This window comes from Xyrauchen texanus, chromosome 35, assembly GCF_025860055.1.
Source record: "Xyrauchen texanus isolate HMW12.3.18 chromosome 35, RBS_HiC_50CHRs, whole genome shotgun sequence".
Lineage (NCBI taxonomy): Eukaryota > Metazoa > Chordata > Actinopteri > Cypriniformes > Catostomidae > Xyrauchen > Xyrauchen texanus.
The window spans coordinates 31,049,572-31,067,574 of NC_068310.1; the positions used below are offsets into that span (position 1 = coordinate 31,049,572).

The 18,003-nt window shown below is 39.6% G+C and overlaps 1 protein-coding gene across 1 annotated transcript in view; it reads left to right on the forward strand.

The window, feature by feature from the left end:
* LOC127629282 (plexin-A1-like) overlaps positions 1 to 17,360 on the forward strand; it is a 267,994-nt gene extending 250,634 nt beyond the window's left edge. The window contains exons 24-32 of the mRNA XM_052106444.1: positions 3,053 to 3,199; positions 4,300 to 4,459; positions 5,312 to 5,415; positions 5,958 to 6,054; positions 10,208 to 10,398; positions 11,800 to 11,969; positions 12,468 to 12,680; positions 12,920 to 13,070; positions 16,793 to 17,360. Of these exons, the coding sequence (XP_051962404.1) occupies positions 3,053 to 3,199; positions 4,300 to 4,459; positions 5,312 to 5,415; positions 5,958 to 6,054; positions 10,208 to 10,398; positions 11,800 to 11,969; positions 12,468 to 12,680; positions 12,920 to 13,070; positions 16,793 to 16,888 (1,329 nt within the window). The 3' untranslated portion in view covers positions 16,889 to 17,360. The remainder of the gene's footprint in view (positions 1 to 3,052; positions 3,200 to 4,299; positions 4,460 to 5,311; positions 5,416 to 5,957; positions 6,055 to 10,207; positions 10,399 to 11,799; positions 11,970 to 12,467; positions 12,681 to 12,919; positions 13,071 to 16,792) is intronic.
* The last annotated feature ends 643 nt before the right edge of the window (positions 17,361 to 18,003 follow it).

Consider the following 18,003-nt stretch of genomic DNA (forward strand, 5'->3'; position numbering starts at 1 on the left):
ACTAGTTTAAGCTGTTTTATTCAGCAGGATGATTCTCATATTTTACATGTTGTTCAGGACCAACACATTCCTGCATTAAAAAAGCTACTAAGAATTAAAAAAAGACAGCACAAAGAATGAAACGATGCAGGTGTCTCAAGTTCTTTCAAAGTGACACAGCGTCATAATGCATGAGATGCTGGAAAAATGTTTTTTTTTTTTTTAACCTGCCATTAACCTTCACATAAAATTAAAAAAACTAAATCTTGTTGGTCAGTTTGCATGTCATCAGATAGCCTTTTCCTGTCTGATTGGGTGGTTCTTGGCTAGAATAAGCTGCGATGTGGGCCAAAGTTTTGGCAAAGCAACACAAGCTAATAGCTAACAGAAACAACCTTTCTTATCGCGGCTGCTAATGGTTCCAAGGCAAGTATATCATATTTCTTACGCATAAGAACAGAAATAACCTTCCTTCTTTTTATGGGGTGCCCCAAGCCATTCACATTCCATGTGGAGAGAGACAATCCACCAATATTAACATTTGACATTTTGTCATATAAGAAAAAATAAATTGTGTGTCGTAGACAAGATTATAAAGATCACATTCCAGCATTAGTGCAACAATCAAACCCCAAACATCACCTAGAAAAAAATAAAATAAAAATGGCATCCGTCACTCCAAACTCCAACAGTCCATGTACACCTATGACAGCCCCCGCAACAACCTTGCCATCGGATTGCTCAAGTCCAGTGTTTCTATACAAATTTTGTGAGAAAGAATTACACCGCAAAAGATAATCTATAAAATAAACTCCAGCCGATAGGCTGACTAAGCACAAAAAGAGTGCTCGGAATCTTCAAACAGTCAAGTGAATGTTCAGTGAGCCGGTCCACTCGGCTGCAACTTGAGTAACACGAGATTACTCACTCACTCCATTGACTTTATAAAAGGACATCGCTTGCTGTGGGCATGTGAATGTTTTACGGCCATCCTTAGCATCTATTCTCAGTTTGGCCGGGAATATCAATGCAAAAGCGACCTTCCATTGATGTAAATGTTTCTTGAATTATTTGAATCGATCAGGTTTCTCTCTTGTCGAGTTTGCAAAGTCTGGGAACAAGAAAATGCTGTGGTTCTTCCAAGAAAGTCTTCCTTTACTCCTCGCCTCGTGTAACACAAGATCTTTATCGGATGATCTCAGAAATTTGGCCAGAATTTATCGGTGCCTGTCTCCTTCCATGGATTACTGAGCCAGAGCCATGTGTGCTCACTCGATTTCCATCTTATGGCCTGCTTTGTCGTGCAGACTCGGAAGGAGCCCATACATAAATTTCACCATTTCCTGATCCTCTTCGGACTCAGGAATTTCTCCCAGTTTGGAGCGTTCCAAATCCACCTTGGTTGCTAGTGTATTAGCAGATAATTCCCTCTCCGAATACTCCAGATAATCGATCCATTTCTTGATATCACCCACTCTCGTGACCACATTAGTAAACTTTGCCTCCATGGCAGTGATCGATCGATGTATCACAGAAAGATCCTCAAAGTCAGCAACGACCTTCATCAGCATTGCCGACATATTCAGCATCTCTCACCGCATTTCCTGTGCTCTCTGACCAAATCGACTCATGGGCCCGCGGCCTGCTCAGGAGTGTTATCTTGAGCATGTAAGTGTATTTAATGTCTCCGGAGCCCGAGGATTTTGAATTCTTGGACATATTGTCCTCCTAGAACAGTTATGGAACAGAGTGTATCGAATCTCAATGGTTTATATCATAAAAAGTATTAAAACTAGCAAAGTGTACAGAGCTCACCATTCACATCCGATCCTCGCATGGCATCACCTATTTTCAGAATTTTGACACTTTATAACAATTAAACAATACATACTTGAGCAAACTTTGTTCGCATTTAGTTGACATGCCATTAGATGGCCTGTTCCTGTCTAAAGCCTAATTTATACAATGGAAGAAGGCTAACTTTTTTCTTGAACAAACTAAACCACCCTATGCGAACAAAGCCTGTTTATACTGTGCATCCTTTTTAAATTAGTTTGTCGAGGGAGACGTCACAGAGGGATGTCAACCCTTGGGCAGATGACACATAGTGAGTTAGCCAATCTTCAACGTTCTTCGACTAGCAGAGTTCTCCTAGGTCAATAAATATCAAATGAACACCTTAAAAGAACAAAAACGTCAGTGCATTTCTTCATAAATTTAAAGAGAACTAAAAGAAGCCTGTTTGCCCAGCAAGTATGAATAAGCCTTAAGTGAGCGGTTCTTGGCCAAAAGAATCTTGCAATGGGAGAAAGGTGTCTTGAGTTGTTCCTGTCAGGCTACAGAGCCTTTCATGCTCCACATGGTTAGGATTAAGGATGGGGCTGGGTTTAGGGCATCTGCTGGCTGCCAGGAACAAACACAGACAACTTTGTACGATGGGTAGATAATCTACAACATTGGTCAAAGGTGAGCGAGACTAGCTAAATGCTAATGTAAAAAAGGCCGAACAAGCTTCAAACCTAGAAAATGAAAAATAGCTTAGTGTTTTTGAGTTACAAATAGGCATTCATGCTAATGCGGCATCTACTGCACCTATCAATACAAACCTGTCTTTTATCTCTCTCTATTCTGCACCTTTAGTTTGTTTCACAAAGGGGTTTAAGTGCTTCCTCCCAATCATTAACCTCCTGTTAGCTTCTCCATCAGTATCCATCGCCCTTCGTTTAAACTGTTTGTCTTTTTTGAGAGGGGCTTTTTGAGGGTGTGTGAGGCTAATGGTTGTATTGATTGGAAAGTGCTTGTGATTATTTGAAAACGGTGCCCCATTATAGCTGCTTGTTTTTCAGATGTGAAGTGACAGTTTGTCAGTAATCAGGTTGTTCAATATACATACGTGAAATGCATTTTATGTCTGCAGGTTAATATGAAAGGAAATAGAGTTTATTGATTGTATTGTCTTTTTGCTTTGACTTTAAAAAGGTGAAAAACTCAATCACAGTACATATATCCATGATTATGTGCAGTCCTAAAAGGCTGAGGTTGTTTCTCACACTCTCGCTTTTTTCCTCTGTAGGAGTGTGCAGGTGAGCCTCTCTTCATGCTCTATTGCGCGATCAAACAGCAGATGGAAAAAGGCCCTATTGATGCCATCACAGGAGAGGCCCGATACTCCCTCAGCGAAGACAAACTCATCCGACAACAAATCGACTACAAGACATTGGTCAGTGTGATGTTAACATCTATTCATATACAGTATACACAAAATGCTCAATGTTAGCTCTCAAATCAGATAGACTTCAGTTTCTCCATTTTAGATTCTTCATCAAAGACAACATGTAATCTCAATTTACTCTGTTTAGCTGGTCTCCTAGCCTGGCCAAGCTGGACTTTAGCTGGTTTAGTTGATCTCCCAGCCTGGTTGAGCTATTTTAGCTGGTCCAGCTAGTCTCACAGCCTAGCTCAGCTGGTTTTATGAGGTCTAGCTGGTCTCTAAGCCTTGGCAAGCTGGTCTTCAGCTGGTCTGGGTGGTCTCCCTGCCTGGCTCAGCTGGCATAGGCTGGTCTAGCTTATCCCTTAGTCTGGCCTAGCTTGTCTTCAGCTGATCCCCCACCCTGGCTATGCTGGTTTAGCTGGTCTAGCTAGTCTCCCAGCCAGGGCAAGCTAGTCTAGGTGGTCTTCCAGCCTGACTCAGCTGGTTTTAGATGGTCGAGCTAGTTGCCCAGCTTGGCTAAGATGGCATTCAACTGGTCTAGGTGGTCTCCTAGTCAATTTTTGCTGGTTTAATGTGTTCTAGCTAGATTCGCAGCCTGGCCAAGCTGGTTTTCAGCTGCTCTAGGTGGTCTCCCAGCCTTGCTCAGGTGGTTTAGCTGGTTTTGGTAGACTCCCAGCATGGACAAGCTGGTCCTCCGCTGGTCTAAGTAGTCTTCCAGCTTGGCTCAGCTGGTTTGGCTGGTCAGCCAGGTCGTCTCCCAGTCTGACCAACTGAAAAGTGTCCTAAACTCATATTAAACTAGCAAACAGACCAGGCTGGGAAATCAGCAGGTATGATAAGTGTATTTGCAAGAGTAGACCTGGCACGACCCATGATATCATGGATTCCAATGAAAGCATAGCCTAACATGTTTCCATCCAATCCAATCCACCCTCCAATACTCAGCAATGCGCAATTTTACTTTACTTCATTGCATTGTGAATGAAAGTTTCATGTTGTCTTTAATGCTTTCTTACAACTTCAAACAGTCTTTACAGTACTGAATGCTTTGACTGCCCAGACTAATACTGAATTATCTTAACTCTGATTGTTGTATTGTCTCCTGGCAGACCCTACACTGCGTGAACCCAGAGAATGAGAACGGCCTGGAGGTAACCGTAAAATGCCTGAACTGTGACACCATCACCCAAGTGAAAGAGAAGCTATTGGACGCTGTGTATAAAGGAAGTCCCTACTCACAGAGAAATAAAGCTGGGGACATGGACCTGGGTGAGAACTCCTGAGAATTAGAGATGTTCAATAAGTTGTGGATGGCTTTTTTGGATGAATGGAAACATTTATTAATTTACATTTGAATTTATGCATTTGGAAGATGCTTTATTCAAAGCGACTTGCATTTTAGCAGTCTATGTGCACCCTGTAATTAAAATCCTTCACACTGGCATTGCTATAACCATTCTCTACTAGTTAAGCTACAGGAGTATGAATTAAGGAATACAATTATTGTAATCAAAATGCTGCTATGTTTAAAGCAGGTGCTTTAAAAAAAAAAAAAAAACTGAAGGATGCTGAAGTCACCCATGTGTGCACCAGAAAGACAGACACTGAACCATATCTTCCACAGAAAGATCCCATTAGATAGTGCAGTTCGCAACATGATTGTCATCTGACTCAGACGGAGCGATGCTATTGGCTGTGTTAAGATCTCTGTGTCTGCTCTTTGGCAGTTGTCTTTCAAAGCCTGTTTCGAAATAAGAAAATGTGGCTTCTTCTGCAACAAACAAACAACATTTTAATTTTTATGTATTACTAGTAATAGGCTTAATAGTCATATACTATACACCACCACTATCAGATCTGATCTTGAGTTTCACCTCTGACCAACATTAGTAAGCACACGTTTGTGTTTTCAACTAGTAAAACTGTGATTTTATGGAATTTGGTCTGCACGGAGGTTTTGGACCAGGTCAGCACAAGGTGATGTGCTGTAAATGAAATAAACCTTTATGAAGGGGAAATCCTCCCTCAAGTGGTCAGTCATCCCTGCTGTGGACATTATATGTTTGTTGGCGTTTATGTTTGCGTGTAAACACTGTGCTCATTTTATTTTCTCTGTTGCAGAGTGGCGTCAGGGACGGCTTGCTCGGATCATTCTACAGGATGAGGACATCACAACTAAGATTGACAATGATTGGAAACGCCTCAACACACTGGCACACTATCAGGTAAAGTCACTGTATATACCTTTGCTGCAAATAAGGGGCCATTCACACGTTGTACAAGTTTGCACTGTTTTTCAGTTGTTTTTCTATGCTAGACAGATGACTTTGACCATTGTGCCACTTCTTGAGTTTTTTTAGATGGCAATGTCATGTTAAAAAAGAACTTCAACTTTCTAAAACATGTCTCAAGACACTAGCATTCTGTGGTAATCTTACGCTGCATCTAGTTTTTCTTTGTGCAAGAACATGTTTGTTCTTAAAGGCTTTAAAAAGGTTAATAAAGTTTATTTGATCAGAAATTTCAGGAATTATGTGGTATTCTCTAAATAACTTATTCAGCAATAAAAGTGAACTGTTAAATATTACCCTACTTAAGAGTTGTTTTATTCTTATTTAGTCAACATAAGCAATCTTGTGATTTTGCTTCACTAACACATTAATATGACGTCTCTGACTGCGTGCTTTGAGTGTAGTCCAGTATGTGTCTGTGATTGTGTACTTTACAGAATATTGTTCAGTAATGTTGTGATACTCACTGTCCTCAGGTAACAGATGGGTCAGTCATTGCCCTGGTGCCAAAGCAAAACTCTGCGTACAACATCTCAAACTCCTCCACCTTCACCAAATCTTTAAGCAGATACGGTGAGTCATTACTCTTCCTGTTTAGATTTTCCTTTTTGGGTGAACTACTGCTTTAAACCAAAGGATTTTGTTTATATATTGCACCCAGAGATCAATAGCCTCTACTTTCCCCTTAACATGTGACTCAATCATTTCTGAAAAAGCCAGTGGACTTGATGTCTTTTAGCTATACTTTGTGATGATTTTGTTTTGTTTTCAAAGCACATGTGAGTTTGTGCGAATAAGAGGTGATGATAGCAACATCACTCAGAATTGAAGATGTTTTGTTCCTCAACAAAACAGAAAAAGAGTATCAGAGAGAAAAAGTTGTTTAATGCCTCCTCTGTAGTGAGTATCTGTGATTGCTGCAGTATTACATGCACTCAAGCCATGGCTCTCTCATGGCAGACATCCATTATATTTCCCATTGAGAGAGGCTTCATGTCTCTGATTATTCTGTGAGTGCTCAAACAATGGACAGACATCTGTATTGTTGTTCAAGTCATGTTCCAATCGTTGCCATGGAAACGGTTACAGCAGTCATAGTGGTGTCAGAGTGATGACGATTCCGACTGCGGTCATTGCAGCCGGCTCGTAAAAATTTTTCCCATCATAGTTTTTGTTCACGCTACATATTTAAAGAGATAGTTCATCCAAATATGAACATTTTGGTAGTAATGGTAAAGGGTCTGGACTTATATAACGCTTTTTTTTTTAAACCTTAGAGGTTACCAAAGCGCTTTACACTGTGTCACAATCACCCACACACACACACACACACACACACACACACACACACACTCATACGCCAATGGCGGCAGAGCTGCCATCCAAGGTGCTAGCCTTCCATTGGGAGCAACTTGGAGTTCAGTGTCTTGCCCGACGACACTTCGGCATGTGGAGTTGTGTGGGCCAGGAATCGAACCGCCAACCCTGCGGTTAGCAGCCGACCCACTCTACCACCTGAGCCAAATCTTCTCATCGTTTACTGACCCTCATGCCATCTCAGATGTGTATGACTTTATGTCTTCTGCAGAACACAAATGAAGATTTTAGAAAAATATTTCAGCTGTGTAGGTCCATGCAATGCAAGTGAATGGTCGCCAGAACAAATATCAGATTCAAATAACACATAAAGGCATCATAAAAGTAATCAATCACAAGACTCCAGTGGTTTAATCAATGTCTCCTGAAACGATCCAATCGGTTTTGGTTGAGAATAGACCAATGTGTAATTATTAATCTCTTTGGAAATCATGATTTCAAGCGTGTCAATCAGTTTATTCTTACACCATTTCTGACCATACACCAATAAAGAATGGTGTTTTTTTTTTTTCTTTTGCTGCATTTATTGGATATGCCAATATCTGAATTTTTCAATTAATCTTTTTAAATCAAATAATGAAATGAAATGAAAATGCCTTTGAACTCATTGTTCCAAATCCCTTTACACCCTGGCAAATTTTTTCATAAATAAATCATATCTTCAGTACCCCAAGGAACTTCCTCCCAAACTCTGGAATGGACATGCAGATAAGAACAATGGACAAATACAAATCTTCCTGGGCCTCTGTAATGAAGTCTGATACGCATACGGCATTAATAATGAACGGTACATTCACAAGGGTCTAAAGAGGAAGAGAGAAAGGCTTAATTCGTACTGCTCAATGAGTATATTTATATTTCACATCTGGCTTTATTATACAAAGCTGCAAATTATATGCATAAATATTTGTGTCACATTATCAAACAAACGGTTCCCAAACAGTCGCACGTTGGGGAAAATGGTAATTGATGTGGACGATATGAGAGAAGATACAGGCCACTATTTTTCTAAATTTTGTACACACATATGAATAACCCTACCTGATTATGGCGCTGTTCACGTCTAAACAGAGCGCAGTGGAATGGAATAGAAGGCAGGAGCCTTGAGTTGTTTGATTGAGTTGATAACATTTTTACTTGAAACATTGTTGTGCAAAGACAATGCTCATGGCATAAGATGCTGAAAAAACAACGAGACACAAGGCAACAGCCAAAGATGTCTTTCTGACTAGCCTCTTTGGTCAGAAACATACTTTGCACAAAAAATTGAAACCCTGACATGAATGCATGACATGCATCAAGTTGCTGTGGCAGTAACAAACCTCCTAATAATCAAAAAGGAGCCAAATTTAGCTTACAGTGGTGGTTTCTTTCAAGCATGCAGGCCTGTCAGCATGTGACTGATTAACTAGACTCCAGGCGCAATAGAGTTGCCAAGGTAGCTAGCGATAAGCGGTCGACAACTAACTTGATCAGCAAGAATCACTTCAAACTGTTGCTTCACCATGACCGTATTTGAAGTGAAAACTGACTGTAGAAGATGGTAGTTTACACTTGATGTTCTCTATAGTGCCACTTTTGGCAGTGCTGAGAATGCAACATACACTTTCTTTGCATTATGAACTGCATTCTGACAAAATGCAACAAAGCTTGAAATCAAGCTTGTGGGTTTTGTGATCACATACTTGCATAGATTACGTTAAGATGTTTGCACACCGGAGGAGAAGCGTCATGTCGCCCCGCCCTTGGACACGGCACAGGTATCAAACACAGGGCACATCAATGCGGTTCAGGTGGCAGACAGTTGTGTTCAGTGGTGGGGCAGAAATTTTAGCAGCCTCCTGAAGTGTAGCTGGGCATCGCAGACAGATGCCGAGCGGCGGCGGTGTGCGTACCTTTATAGAAAACAATTGTTTCGAAGTTTTGAATGCCCCATGTCATCCGCCAGATGCGTCTTGTGTGCGACCCCCTTTAGTGTGTAGGCCTTCATTTTTGTCTCTTATCTTGTGGTCTCTCTTTTACTTGAAAACGTTATATCCCTAGTTTATTCATTTATTTATATATTCCTTTATTTTCTTTTTTACTATTATGCTTTTCTTAGCCTTTATATTTTATGCGCTATAATATAAAACTGCTGTGAGGATCCAAATTAAGCTTACAGTGGCTGTTTCTTTCAAGCACGCCAGCCTGCCAGCCTGTGACTGATTAACTAGACTCCAGACTTGGGACTCTATCTCTCACTCCCACCTGCCACTTAAGGATAGAATAAACCTGAGGGAGTTTTTGATGGATTCCGCAGATGCAGTATATTCATTGTAGTTTAGGGCATCCACAGGAAATGATCCTTACCAGGAATGCCTCATCCTCAGACAGATTACTGTGCTTAACCATCCATTAGCCAGAGTTAGGCTCCTCTCTGCTCATATCTTTGATGTGTAACTCCTGGGTATTTAGCAACTGACCGCTCATCAGATAGAAGAGACCGCTGGATCTGATTTACGACCACCGATATATCTGTTTTATGGTGTTTAGATTTATTTTATATTTATGAAGGCATGCCTACTGCGGGTTCTATACTTTTTGAGATTTCTAAACATATTGATTGCACAGACTATGATGAAATTAGCCTTGAAATAAGCATAAAGAAATACGGCTGTGGATTACAGTGATTTTACTACAGTAAACCCCCTTAACCATGGTAAAATCATTGCAATGCTCAGCCTAAAGCTTTTATACATTGCCAGTAACAACAATACGATGAAGACACCAATGGTTAATAAATAGCTAAACGTGAAGTGTGGAATTTCTGAGCCACTAGCAGAACTGCAAAAATAATAACAGGTGTCCAAACACACCACCCCGTTTTGCAATTGGTCGGACAAACAGATTGTCCCACCCAAACCACACGCCATTGGTTGAGCCAATGTTTGCCTGTATGGGATGCTCAAACAAAGTAGTGCCACAGAGCAACATAGTTACTTAGAGTTCACCCTTTTCAGGGAATCAACCTTAATTGTAATTGTCTCTGCATGTTAAGCTTAGTGCAGTTAAGAATTTATTTTACATTGAAAAAATTACACAGAATTTAATTCAAACCATTTGATTATTGTCATGATGCGTCTTTTCGTCTCGTCTTTTTTTCATTGACAAAATAAAAAACCTTTCCACAGTGATCATTTTCAAAGAGATTAACGTTGGTCTCAGGTGTGCGTAAATCTGCTATTTTACTATGCTTTGAACACGCCTTATCCAATCAGAATTCAGAGTCTGAATTGCCTCTTTTAATAAATGCTATAGATAGTACTGTTATAGGGATCCATTTATAATCCACTGACTCTTATATTCTCAGAGAGCATGTTGAGGACGGCCAGCAGTCCGGATAGTCTGCGGTCCAGGACACCCATGATCACTCCTGATCTAGAGAGCGGCACTAAACTCTGGCACCTTGTCAAAAACCACGACCATGCAGACCAGCGCGAGGGCGACCGCGGCAGCAAGATGGTGTCAGAGATCTACCTGACACGATTGCTGGCCACCAAGGTGGGGCTGCGGGAAGTTCTCACATTCCATACTGCTAGTTTGCATATTACATGAGTTGTCAGTAAAAGCTAAATGAGATAATCTGAGTAAATTAGCACTTAAAGTAGATGGCCTCAAAGTTAATAGACATGGACTAAAGCATTTTACTATTAACATTTCTTCCCTGTATAATGCATGTATGGTATTCTTGCTATGGGAAGTCTTTTGTTTCTAAATAAGCAGTTCAAATCTCTAAATATAATCTTCCGCCTGACTGTTTGTTGAAAATTTAGCCTTTCAATTTAATCTTCCTGCCATCTCCTTCTGACATCCACCTTACCCTTCTCTCTCTCCCTCCTTCCTGAGCTCTGTAGCTTGTGCTTTGCCTGCTAATTGTTAAAAATGAAATCTGAATATGTTTACAAGCCTCTCGGGTGGTCAGTTTTGATACATAATAAAAAATGATTGATAAATGTAATACTGAAGTGCGGAAGAACAGCAGGAGACCGGTAATTTGTTGTGGATCGAGAGCTTCATGGTGCGTGGTGACAGAATGCTGAAAGGATGCTGGAAAACCTCACTGACTGTGTCTGTCTTATACACACACACACCAGCATCCAAATCAACACAGTCTGTATTATCCGTGGGACACTTTTTTTTCCCCCTGCTCTCACAACATGATGAATAAACCGAACATTTCTAGTTTGGCTTCTCAAAGGTCTTTAGCGATTTTAGGCCTTTTGACTTTTTGCAAGCAGAGATTTTGTGCAAGTAACCATTATATTCAGTGTTTGTATTGAAATGGTTATGATAGCTTCATATTTTTCAAGGGTAAAGCGTGTAATTTCTGTGCCACTAGCAGCACTACTTGGCATTGCAAAAATATGTTAAACAGGTTTCCCGAATGCTAATCAGACTACAACTGGATTATTAATAGTTGCCTCTGTTAGACACATGCCAGTAGCTCAGTGGTAAAGATGCTGGCTACCACCCCTGGAGTTTGCTATCCCAGGGCGTGCTGAGTGACTCCAGCCAAGTCTCCTAAGCAACCAAATTGGCCCGGTTGCTAGGGAGGGTAGAGTCACATTGGGTAACCTCCTCGTGGTCGCTATAATGTAGTTCGATCTCAGTGGGGCACGCGGTGAGTTGAGCGTGGATGCCGCGGTGGACGGTGTGATGCCTCCATACGGGTTATGTCTCCGTGGCAACATGCTCAACAAGCCAAGTGATAAGATGCGTGGGTTGACAGTCTCTTAAGCGGAGGCGGCTGGGATTCATCTTCTGACACCCGGATTGAGTTAAGCCACTACGAGGACTTAAAAGCGTATTGGGAATTGGGTATTCCAAATTGGGTGAAAAAGGGGGGATCCCCCTCGAGATTCCCTTGTATATTTTCAAGATATTTTTTTCCTTTCACCACAGGGCACATTACAGAAATTTGTAGACGATTTGTTTGAGACGATATTCAGCACGGCACATCGTGGCAGTGCCCTCCCGCTCGCCATCAAGTACATGTTCGACTTCCTTGACGAACAGGCGGACAAACACTCAATAACAGATTCAGATGTTCGACACACCTGGAAAAGCAACTGGTGAGGAGTAGCACTGCTTTTCTTTAAAGGAGTTGTTCCACCAGAAATGAAAATTCTGTCATTATTTACTCACCGTTCCAAACCCGCACTCATTTTTTCTTCTTAAGAATACAAAGGGCATACACTTATGAACCCAAGATAATTACTTAAATCTTGGGTTATTTTTCAACAAAACCTTTTGTTTGCCTTCAGATTACTTTGAATATGACTGAGAACATGGACTACTTTTATTATACATTTGGGTCCTTTTTTAAGCTAAAAAGTGAGTCACTATCAAATGCTAATGTAATGAATATTGACAAGATGGACAGGAATATTCATTAAACCATCTTTTGTGTTCCACAGAAAGTTGTACAGGTTTGAAATGAAATGTGTGTGAGTAAATGACAGAATTTTCATTTTTGTGTGAACTATCTCATCCAAATATTGTTATTTAAGGTGGTGGTATTGCAGAATTCACTTTCTGTGAATCCTTTGTTTTTATCCTCTTGTTCTCAGTTTGCCATTGAGGTTTTGGGTGAATGTGATCAAGAATCCTCAGTTTGTGTTTGACATCCACAAGAACAGCATCACTGATGCCTGTCTCTCTGTTGTGGCACAAACCTTCATGGACTCTTGTTCCACATCTGAACACAAACTTGGCAAAGACTCTCCTTCTAATAAGCTACTCTATGCTAAAGATATCCCCAACTACAAGAACTGGGTAGAAAGGTAAGCAGGCTGGATTTCAAGAAGTTTTGTTGGAGTTTCAGCTAAATGGAAACTTCTTTGCACTTTTAAAACATACAGAATCTTAAAATGAGAAAAGGAACGTTTGAGACCTATGACTAGGGTTCCACTTTTAGTTCCTAATCATAACCTTCCGAAGTCACAAAGTGTATTGTAAATCAGATTGCAATCATGGTTTCCACCATTTCCCTGATGGCCATGTCTGTATCGCCGCCCTTCAGGTATTACTCAGACATTGCTCGCATGCCTGTCATCAGTGATCAGGACATGAGCGCGTATCTTGCAGAGCAGTCCAGACTCCACCTGAGCCAATTCAACAGCATGAGCGCCCTACACGAGATCTACTCCTACATCACAAAGTACAAAGATGAGGTGAGTACATCACAGGGAAGTTCTATGTTTATATTACAGTATAATACTGGTGAACTGCTAACTGTGCAGTATGTACTTGCATCCTGCATTTATGTTATAGCATGTGAAAAAGTATTCAACAGACTCTTCACATAGTAGTATGCTACATTGTTGTTAAATGACCTCACAAATTTGGTTTCAGAGTGCTGTTGGAAATGTGTTCTTTTACAGCATTTGTAGCATAATTTTGATTACCACAACAAAATTATTGCGACTCGTACATCATAATAGTAAAAAGTAGCAAAAAGCGTGTTTTCAGTAAGTCACTTACAATTAAACTAAACAAGGCAGTCCTTAAACATTAAAATAGACACTGTTTTGTAACGTAAACTCTCATGTTAACATGTCTTTAGTATGGTAAAGTCTCTGCTTTACATGATTTAAGTGTGATAAACACACTTACAGGGTTTAACAGCAACATCATGGCAAATTAAAGTTGTATCATTGGATATAACTTCACACATATAAGGTTTGTAAGCAATTTTATCACACTAAAATCTTTTGGTTATACTTTTGAAACAATGTGTATTTTAACATTAAGAATTGGCCCGTATTCACTCCATTGCAAGTGCTGTACTGTAACCAAGATTTGTTTTTTTCTTTTTTTATAAATGAGGGATGAGCCCAAATTATTTTTGTGATTATCAACATTGTCACAAATGCTGTCAGTTGAGCTAAAAGCTCAACTAAACTACTTTCTATGAAGATAATTTAATGCCAAAAAACATTTGCATGCACAGAGTAAGTTTTCTGAGTGTAAATAATTTTGCAAGCACCAAACATTTGTAAGAGTGTAAATCAAGTTGCAAGTGTAAGAATAATAGATTCCCTACATAGCATAAGTGTAAATCATGTGTTGCGAATCTGTAACTTTCTATTAAAGTTAGAGAAGAGAAACAGTGCACTTCAGGCACTGTTTTTTTGTTGAAATATGGCCAAAAATATTGCAAACCTGCAATTATTGATATGCAAGCAAATAAAGGGTGTCTTGAACAGCAAAATGGATTAACAGCATAGAATCAGTCTTTATGTGTTCAAATAAACTATTTCAAATGTGTAAATGATTTGTGTTTTATGGCAAAAATTTTCCAGATATTAAACAGATAATGATGCTGAGCCATACGATGAAGAATATGTCAGATCAGAGTAAATTGGTCAACGAAAATATAATTTGATTGGTTACAAAATGCAGGTAGAGCCGTCTTTCAACTAGCACTTGCAAAACACTTTTAAGTGAGAAAGATATGCCAAAAGTGTGAGTGCAACAAATGGGAAGACGGAACAGTGCATATCAGACTATTTCTGGGAAATGTATTTTTGCCACAAACTCAAGTCATTTACACTTTTGCAATAGCTTATTTTTACACATACAGACACAAATCAGTGCCAATCGTAAGAGGGAAACAAAAGAAGGCCGAAAATTACAGATCACATTTATTTAATTACTTTAATCGCCTTCCTGCAAGATATGACGGTTCGAGCAAGTACCTGAACCGTTGGACGGGGTTTACGCCAAATGATCTATAAATCTCTACATTCGTATTAATTCCAATCATCAAGAGTATTTTGTGATAGAAATTAAAAGAGGCATTGAAGTACCTTCATGGAAGAAAGATGAGACAGGATAAAAGATACAAAGAATATTACTTCCTTGCTGACTAGGATGTCAGATTTCAAGCAAAGCAGACCAGATTAGGCTGTTAAAATGGCAAAATCGAAAGTCTTGCACTTTTAAAACATGGACACTCAGCTACAGTATTATCCATGCAGCCCTTCGCACGTAACACCAACTGACAGCGCACACACGAGATCGTGTGTCAAAAGCAGTGACTCATTCCAGCCAGGCTGGATAAATGGAGGGATAATGAGCCGCCAAAGGAGACCATTTAGTTCAAGTTCAGACAGAAACGAGCGAGTGTGTGTCTTTATTTTAGTTAAAAGAAAAGAACTAGACACAGTAGGTCTGCTTAATTGTTCCTCCATTTACAAATGTGTTTCTTCACCCATTAGGCAGATATAAAAAAGGTGTCCGTTGTTAGCACCTACTGTAGCCCTGTTTTTTTTTGCCCGATTTCATTCCACTCTTCCATTTTCTTACCTTCGGGAGAGTTTATTCTAACACGACTCATCAAACGTTGTCTCGGCTCTCTATGAGTTCTTTCTCTCTCACTGTCTGACATTAATACACTGCAGCTGGTTGCATTTTAAACAGCCGTTTATGTTCATTAGTCTTTATTATCCAGATGCACACGTGTCCACATGAACACCCTCACTGAACCTGCGTGAAAACAGGAGGGAAATTAGCAGTCCATTATCCAGCGCTGAGGGTGTCTGGGATTCTTTTCTTTCACATTTCCTTTAGTTTTACACACAGAGTCTTCGCTTTGACCTTGCAGATGTACATGCAGATGTGCTTTTGCATGTAATGCTGGTTGGAAACCAAGTTGCAAGAGATGTGATTAGCACAATTGCACTTCCATTAGCAAACAAACCAGAGTGGAAGTAGGAGTAGTTTCACATCTGGGCTGGTAACCAAATGGTTGTTGGTTCGAATCCCACAAAGGTTGATGTCCCTTTAAGGCACTTATGCTGCCTTTTAAGGTGTTGTATGCGACAACACCTCTTTCATGGATAAATATGCAAAACATTTTCCTACTCCATTAAAGATATTAATGAAATATGTGTCCTGAGATATCTCACTGGTCTCTGTGACAGCTGTAGACTTTGTAAACAGCAAATAAATATGTGTCCGTGGACCTCAGACATTGACGCTTTTCACCTGTCAATCATTTTGCTCATTCTCATAGTGTTGCCTTTGAAGCATTTCATTGAGGCTATGATTCATAATGTTTGTCAGTTGAGAGCGCTATTGTGCCAATGTTGAATTTGACAGCCACAGGAACAAACAATGCTGCTTTTTTTCTTGGTTTTAGTCTCAAAATTATCTTTTGAGGGTGGGATTTTGGAACGAGGGGGCGTGGCTAATTTAACGTCTCAGTCATTTAAAAGCTTGAGAATGCTAAAATCACTAACACCACCTTTAAGTCCTCCTGGGAAGTTCCTGCTTTTTTGTAATTACAAAGTGATGAGCGTTCAAGTGATTTTGGTTGGAATATAATGGACGCATTGGGCAATTTCTAGTGCTGAAGAGCTAGTTCAATAAAATGAAAAGCAATTAGCTGTGTAATTGATGCTTTAGCTATGTGTGTTATCATTTTCATGCTGCCATAAAGAATTATGGTTCTTGCATTCATGATGTCTAAAGCTAAATTATCTGGCAAACTTTTACTGCCATTTCTCATCAACAGCACAAAAATGCATACAAATGACATTTTACAGTCAACATTCAAAAGACTAATTTACATACATTTACAAACTTAATATGACCACCAGCAATTAGCTTTCACTATAATTCTTAAACTGACACGCCCCCCTGACGCCAAAATTCCAATACAGCTAGTGAGAAATTTGGCCTCTTACTGTCTTCTGACTGCAGGAATCCACCGCTTTCTACTCCCCACCACACCACACCCCATCTTTTTTATTTTTATTTTGGAAAGTCATGGAAACGTTATAGTGGACTTTGAGAATGTCTCCCATTCACTTATTCACGTTTAACCCACTGTAGGTTAAAGTCGGTCGTTTAGTGTTGCTAGACTAATCTTCTGTCATTTCCTCCACAGATCCTGTCTGCACTACAGAAAGACGAGTTGTCCCGGCGACAGAGACTCCGCAGTAAACTGGAACAGGTTATTGACACCATGGCTCTGACGAGCTGAGGACCCCTTCCCTTCTCTCCACCCACCTGAGCTCCACCTCCACCCCCTGGCCCCACCCAAGCCCCTCCCACACACACATGCTCACTCAACACTAAGCTGACGGACTGCAAGGACAGAAGCAGTACACTGGAGACCCCTCAGCCTAGGGTGGACATCCTCATTTATCACTACCTTTGAACTCAACACACACCAGAATGTCTCCCCGAACGTGATGTCCAACCAATAGGACTTTGTGACTGACATTTAGTTTCATTTTTTTAATTCTTGTCGTTTCAGTGTGTGTTGAGACACAGTTGAACATGCTTTTACTCACCAAGGATGTCTTGTATTATGAGCCAGAAGACCTTAAAGCCAACGAAGGATAACAGTGGTGAATTTTTCATGAACATCATTTTATTTAGCGCGTAATTTCACAATATTTTTTTCACTTTTTTCTCTTTGGGTTGATTTGAACAACTCGCTTACTCCAGTCTCCTGCCACTTGTGTTACTGCTGAATTTGCACAATTTACAGGAACTACAACAAATGAAAATATATATATATATATATATATATATATATATATATATATATATATATATATATATATATATATATATATATAAATGTGTATAGATATATAAATACAACTGCATTTTTATACAAAAAAGTGAAAAGAAGCGTACAAAGTTTTCCATTTTAAAATAGAGAAGAATAAAAGATGAATTTGCTATGTGAAACAAAGACTGAACTATATGAAAAAATATTAAAAAAAAACGTCCTGTGCCATGTTTTATTTGAATGTTGTTTTGTGCAAAAAACTATTTTATTTAGATAAAATGTGCTATGATTTAAATGTCGACTTCCCAAGTGACGGAAAAAATTTGCAAAAAAAGAACAAAAACTCAAGACAAATGTGTTCCCATGTGATACTGTCTTTTTTCGAGGGAACTCTCCTCAACAAAAGGGTTGTTCAGTTTTTGGATGAATCTGTATTTAGTTTGATACATCTTTATTATTATTTTCAACCTTTATTGCTATTATGATTTGAGTCTGAACGCCACTTGAGGAAAATGTTTTGCCTTTCCGTGACTCTTGAAGAAACAAACACAAAAAATGTATATGTTTTGCTAATT